The following is a 6,832-nucleotide window of genomic DNA, read 5'->3' on the forward strand; positions in this document are numbered from 1 at the left end:
AGCCCCCCGACCGGCGCTGGCTGGAGTCTGCTGTCGCCAAGAGGCAGCACCCCGGCCGGCGGCTGGTGGACCCCAAGACTCACAGGAGCTGGGAAGAGGAGGAGGAGACGGAGGAGGAAGAGGGGGATGGGGGGCTGCTGCCTGAGAAACGCCAGCACCCCGGAAAGAGGGCCCCGGGGGTCCCGTGTGGGCCCCAGGGAGCCTGTGGTCAAGCGGGGCTCCTGCTGGGGCTCCTGGATGACCTGAGCAGGGCCCAGGGGGCTGAGGAGAGGCGGCCGCGCCCTGGGCGGCGGGTGGCCTGGGCCAGGGAGCCCCTGGAGGGCTGAGCCCATTTTCCTGTGAGGCTGCATTTGGGGTCCATGACCATCTTGAGCCCCGAGTGTTCTGTCTTTGCCACCCTCACTTTCCCTCCTCCTCAGAGCCCCGCCCATAACCTGAGCCCCTCTGTGCCCACATACACCCCCTGCCAAGCCACTGGCCTTGCCCCTGCCTTTAGGGACATGAGATGTCCAGCTTAAACACCAAAACCCTGTATTGTCCCACTCAGCCCCACTCCACCCCCCAGGCTAGGGAGCAGATCCCAGAGCCCTCTCCCCACCTCCCCACAGGCCTGCCCCCCCTTCCTCACCCCTTCTCTGTCGTCTAAGGGATCCCCAGAGTGGGGGTGGTTGCGTCTAGAGAAAGCAGCCAGTGAGGGTGGGATGGGATGGATGCTTTAAAATTCAATCTCCCCCCCCCCCCCCCCCGTGGCAGGATCCGCCACGTGGGAACCCCATGCCACACCGGGCTGGCTCTGTATTAGGCGTCCTTGCCCATGGCTGTGTTCTCGCGGGGAAAGCAGGAGAGGGGGCAGGCAGAGAGCTGGCGGAGCCCTGCTGCGTGGCCAACCCCCGGGAACGGACGTGTGTGGGGATATTTAAACCTCACCCGGAGGTCGTGGCTTGTATAGAGCCCTCTGGGAGCCTTCCCTCGTCACCGCAGTCATCCTCACACCAATAAACGTGCACCTTGATCAGCCTGGAGTCTGTGGTTGCAGCTCTGTCCCGGTGTGTGGGGGGGAGTGACTCTGCAGCGTGGAGAGGGATATTGGGGGGCTGGATGGGGGTGCAGCAGTCACCTCGCTCAGAGGCGCTGACCCGGCGGCAGGTTCCACTTAGTACTGCAGAGCTCCCTGAATGGCGTATGCTGGGCCATGCCCACGCTCCAGGGCTGATGAAGACGAGAGCGGGTCGTGCCATCAGGACCCGGTCGGGGGTGTCTGTCTCTGTCTCTCATGGAAGAGGAGATGAAGATTGAGATTATATCTCTAGGCCAGCTGCTATGGGGCTGGAGCACAGTGCCCCACGATGCTGAAGCCCTGGGTCTCCCCATGCCCACCGCTCATGTGCGTGGGTGCCCGTGGTCCTGGCTGGCTGAGCCTCAGGGGAATGGTGGCATAAAGACCCTGTTAGGGGTGCCTATCACTTTCTCTCTCTCTCTCTCTCAAAAGAAACAAACAAACAAAAGTTATACCTTATAAAAGAGAGGGACAGTCAAGTGGCGTGGTGGTTAAGGCACTAGACTCCCACATGGCTGACTATGGTTCGAGTCCTGGACCTGATGGCTTTCTTTCTTCCCTTCCTCTTGCTCTCTGGTCAAATTTTAAAATACTAATAATACTAATATTAACAATAGTGGGGCCAGCAGGTTGTGTGATGGTTAAGGCTCTGAACTCCCACATGACTGACCATGGTTCGAGTCCCAGACCTGGCAGCTTGCTTTCTCACTTTCTCTTTCTCTCTGGGGAGCAAGCATGCCCTGTAGAAAATTAAGTAATAATAAAGATAATCACAAATAAAATGAATAATTCTTAAAAAAAAAATAGAGAGAGGGAACCAGCAGTTAGCGTAATGGCTATGTCGCTGGACTCCCACGTAGTCAACCGCGGTTCGTGTCCTGGACCCGGTGGCTTAAAACTCACGCCGGGCACGTGTGCGTGCGTGCCCAAGATCCCGAGAGGAGAATGGAGGAGAAGGGATTGCGGCGTGACCATCCCCCCCCTGGGGGGTGATTTCGCGCTTTCTGTCTCTATGTCTCTCTCTGTCTGTCTGGCGAGCGCACGCGCCCTACAGTGAAAATCCCTCCAAAAAAAAAAAAAAAAAGAAGAAAAAAAAAATAGAGAGAGAGAAGGCCAGCCAGTTGGCATAGAGATTAAGGCACTGGATCTCACATGGCCCACAGCACAGTTTGAGTCCTGGACCAAGCACTTTGAAAGGTACACCAGGCACGTGTGCATGCGTGCTGAGAATCCCAGAGAAGAATGGAGGGAAAGGTTTGTGGCGTGGCTATGCCCTCTAGGTGCTCATAGTTCAAGTGGGCTAGAAGTAGGGAGAGGAAGCCTTGGGGTTCATAAAATGCATTCACCCCCAGCATCTCTGTTAACACTCCCAAGAGCCCCCCAGGTACTGAGCATCTGACAGATGGAAACCAGCACCTTCTTGTTTGCAGACGAGGGGACTAGCACAGAGACCCTTCGCACAGAGGGTCTGCCCTGGGGTGTATGAACCCGGCTCCCCCAGGGCTTGACTTTCATCACACCTAGGCTGTCTTAAGTAAGACAACATCCGCCATCAGGGCATGACTCCTGCTGCCCCCAGGCCCCCTGAGCAGGGGACATCTAGGGACTATACCACAGACCGCCTCGGGAGTACTTTCTGGACTCCGTACTTGGACATGCTTACTCATGCATTCATTTATTATTATTTATTATTATTATTATTAATTTGACCAGAGAGAGAGAGAAAGTGAGGAAGCAAGCCGCCAGGTCTGGGACTCGAACCATGGTCGGCCATGGTACCGTGCCACCTGCTGGTCCCTACACTTGTAGACTCTTTCTCTTTCAATCCTCACGAGCACCCAGGAGGCCAGGCTTTCTGTCCCTTTGCAGTCGCAGAAAGTCGAGCTGCAGTCGGATGTGACCTGAAGCCACTTGCCCGGCGACACATCCCACCCGCACCTGCGTCCCAAGGTGACTGGTGTGTGGAGAGTTGTTCTCTCCTCAGGAACATTTCCCCTGCTCTCAGTGTAAGTGATTGCACAGGGACAGAAAGCGTCTGGGCATAGATGGGACCTTGGACAGATAGTGAAGCCACCAGGAGCGTCAGCCGCCCATCAGTGATCAGGGCGCAGTAATCCCTCCGCCCCTCGGTTATTCTCAGGATCACAGGAGACAGAATGAGACAGGCACTGCTCCTGGCATAGTGCCCAGCACACATTGGGCTCCTTATTATTTTTTAGAATTATTTATTTAATTTTTTATTATTAATTCATTTATTTTTTTAATTTGACCAGAGAGAGAGACACACAGAGAGAGAGAGAGAGTGAGAAAGCAAGCCACCAGGTCCGGGCCTGGAACTGTGGTCAGCCATGTGGGAGTGTCCAGCGCCCTAACCACCACACCACACGCTGGTCCCCCAGAGTGGACTCTTGATACATGGGATTTTAGCTCTAGTGCTCCAGGACCAGAAGGGACTCAGAACTAAACCTCAGGGGCCAATGGGTGGTGTGGTGGTTAGGATGCTGGACTCCCACATGGCCGAATATGGTTCAAGTCCTAAACCTGGCTGCTTGCTTTCTCACTTTCCTTCTCTCTGTCTCTGTCCTGCTCTCTCTCCAGTGAGCATACGCACCCTATGGGGAAAAAATAAAAAAAAAAAAACACTTTATTTTTCCTGAACAAGAGAAAAAGAGAGAGAGAGAGAGAAAGAGGCACCCCCAAGAGTTTTCATGCCACGACCCACCCCCAGCATCAGCAAGCTCTGAATCGTGAGCACACAGACATGCTGGCGTGGTCAGGGACCGTCCCACGTAAGTCAGGTTCACAGAACTCCGCAAGTTACCCCGACACCGGCCCCTGTCTCCTGCCACAACTTTTCTTTCTTCCTTCCTTCCTTTCTCTTTCTTTCTTTTTCTTCCTTCCTTCCTTCCTTCCTTTCTTTCTTTGTTTCTTCCTTCCTTCCTTCCTTCCTTCCTTCCTTCCTTTCTTTCTTTCTTTCTTTCTTCTTTCTTTCTTTGAGAAATTTTTGCTATAGGACATGTGCACTCACCAGAAAGACAGAAAGAAACAAAAAGAGAGAAAATGAGTAATCACGCCTTGAGGGAATGGCCACACCACCATCCCTTCTCCTCCAACCTCCTCTCAAAATCTTGGGCACACAAGCACACACACCCGGCATGAGTTTTAAACTGCCGGGCCCAGGACTCAAACCACAGTCAACTACATGGGAGTCCAGTGATGTAACCATTCTGCTGGTCCCAGCCTGCCCGTTCCGTTTTGTTTTGTTTTGCTTTGTTTTTGCTATAGGGCATGTGCACTCACCAGACAGAGAGAGACAGAGAGACAGAAAGCAAGAAATCACCCCCCAGGGGGGATGGCCACGCCACAATCCCTTCTCCTCCATCCTCCTCTCGGGATCTTGGGCACGCACGCACACGCGCCCGACGTGAGTTCTAAGCCACTGGGTCCGGGACGCGAACCGTGGTCGACTACGTAGGAGTCCAGCGACATAGCCATTACGCTAACCGCTGGTCCCCATGCCCGTTATTTTTAAGCATCTAACTCCAAGAATGATGTTCAAAACATTCAGCCATCGGTAAGAGACTGGTGCTAGCCAATCAGAACAAATGTCCCCAGCAGGCAGTCCAGTGGACGGATCCTAGCTTGGCATACCTGTGAGGCCACGGCTGGCCCGCAGAGACAGCGCTCCCTGCCTGCTGTTTAAAGCGTGTAACCTGGTTCCTGTCCCGCTGCGCCCTGACGTGCACCTGTCACCCCTACTCCCCGAGCGGAGCTGTCCGAGCTGTCGCTCCGCACTTCCGCGGAATGTGGCCGCTCCGCCCGCGCCATCCTCGCAGTTAATCACTGTTCCTAATCCTTTCCCAGCGCCAGACCCTGAGACACATCTGGGTCCAAGCAGTTTACTTGGGGGTGAGCACAGGAAGCCCCAGCTGGGACGGGGAGTGGGCTGGGAAGGGAAAGGACCATGCAGAGTGCATCAGCGAGGAGGCCACTGCTGTAGGCCACCGGGCTGCAGCCTGTGGGGGTCGCGGGAGCCCGTAGAACAGGCCTCTGGTTGTCCCCTCGGTGGGATGACAAAGCGAGGTTTATCTTCCACTTCCCAGCCATTAGGTGCCTCCTGGGGATCCTAACTCCCCGGCACTTCCAGCTTGCACTGTGTGCCGACCTGGAGAAGGTGTAGGTGGAGAACCCCGGGCCACCGCTGGCATGTCCCACGAAGGTGTGAGAGCTGAGGGGGCGCAGCGGGGTCCCAACTCTCCTGGGTGCGTTTTCGTTAGCGGGGCCTGTCTCTCCAAACCACGCTCCGTGAGATCCTCAGCCGCCAGCACCTTGGACAGGGCCTGGCACAGCGCATGCGCTCAGGACGCGTTTGTTAAAAGGCCCAGACGCGGGACCAACAGATGGTGTAATGCTTATGTCGCTGGACTCCCACGGAGCCGACAGCAGTTCGGCAGTTCGAGTCCAAGACCTGGCGGCTTCAAACTCACTCTGGGCATGTGCGTGCGTTCCCAAGATCCCTAGATGAGAATGGAGAAGGGATTGAAGTATAGCCATGCGCACTATAGCCAAAATAAATAAATACATAAGTCCAGATGAAGGGACCCTCTGATAGAATGGTTGTGTCACTGGAGCCCCACATGGCCAACTGTGGTTCGAGTCCCAGACCTGGCAGCTTAAAACTCACGCTGGGCACATGCAGAAAGGATTATAGTGTGGTTATCCCCCAGGGAGTGATTCCTCACTTCCTCTCTCTCTCCTTCCCCCCTCAGGTGAGCGCACGCGCCCTATATCAAAAATATCTCAAAAAAAAAAAAAAAAAAAAAAGAGCCCAGATGAAGGCTACAGGATGCAGGTGGGAATGGAATTGGAGGTCAGGTCGTTTGGTTTCAAGGAGGGCGTCGACACTGCAGGGAGCTATGCAGTTCCTGGAAGCCTGGGAGGCTGGCCCAGAGCGGAGATCGTGCGTGCCGACCCGATCTGTCCAGTGCCCTGTGTCTCAGAACCCCTCAGGGACTCTGAAAGGCCCCTGCAGGCTGCTGGTTTTCACCTCAGCAGAAACCAGTTTGTACTGGGCCCTGTGTGAAGCACTGGGACTTTGTAATTTTTTTTAGAGAGACAGAGAGACAGAAAGCGAGAAATCACTCCCCAGGGGGGTATGGTCACACCTTAATCCTTCTCCTCCATTCTCCTGGAGGGATTTTGGGCTCGCACACACATGGTTTTTCCAAGCTACTAGGTCCAGGACTCTAACTACCATGTGGGAGTCCAGCACCCTAACAACCACACCTTCTGTTTGCCCCGTGAAGCACTGCTTTTTTGTGGTTGTTGTTTTGGGAGAGGTTTTTGCTAGAGGGCGTGTGCGCTCACTAGAAAGACAGAGAGAGACAGAAAATGAGAAATCACCCCCCGGGGAGATGGCCACACCACAATCCCTTCTCCTCCATTCTCCTCTCAGGATCTGGGGCACGCACACACACGTGCCTGTCCTGAATTTAAGCCACCGGGTTCGGGACTGGAACCGCAGTCAACTACATAGGAGTCCAGCGACACAGCCATTACACTAACCGCTGGTCTGTTAAGCTGCATGGGCACAGGGTGAGAAGCGTTTGGCTTAGAGGGGTGAAGCGGCTTTGGGACCAGCATTTAGCATAATGGCTATGTCCCTGGACTCCCACGTAGTCGACTGTGGTTCGCATCCTGGACCCGGTGGCTTAAAATTCACACCGTGTGTGTGTGTGTGTGTGTGTGTGTGTGCGCGACCAAGATCCAAAGAAG

The 6,832-nt window shown here is 54.9% G+C and overlaps 1 protein-coding gene across 1 annotated transcript in view; it reads left to right on the forward strand.

The window, feature by feature from the left end:
• Positions 1-720, forward strand: part of TRH (thyrotropin releasing hormone) — a 3,000-nt gene extending 2,280 nt beyond the window's left edge. The window contains 2 exon segments of the mRNA XM_027776664.1: positions 1-3; positions 5-720. The exon segment at positions 1-3 is cut by the window's left edge and continues 184 nt beyond it. Coding sequence (XP_027632465.1) covers positions 1-3; positions 5-326 — 325 coding nt within the window. The 3' untranslated portion in view covers positions 327-720.
• Positions 721-6,832: the final 6,112 nt, after the last annotated feature.

The sequence above is a fragment of the Tupaia chinensis genome, unplaced genomic scaffold (genome assembly GCF_000334495.1).
Source record: "Tupaia chinensis unplaced genomic scaffold, TupChi_1.0 Scaffold000704_1, whole genome shotgun sequence".
NCBI classification, from domain to species: Eukaryota; Metazoa; Chordata; class Mammalia; order Scandentia; family Tupaiidae; genus Tupaia; species Tupaia belangeri.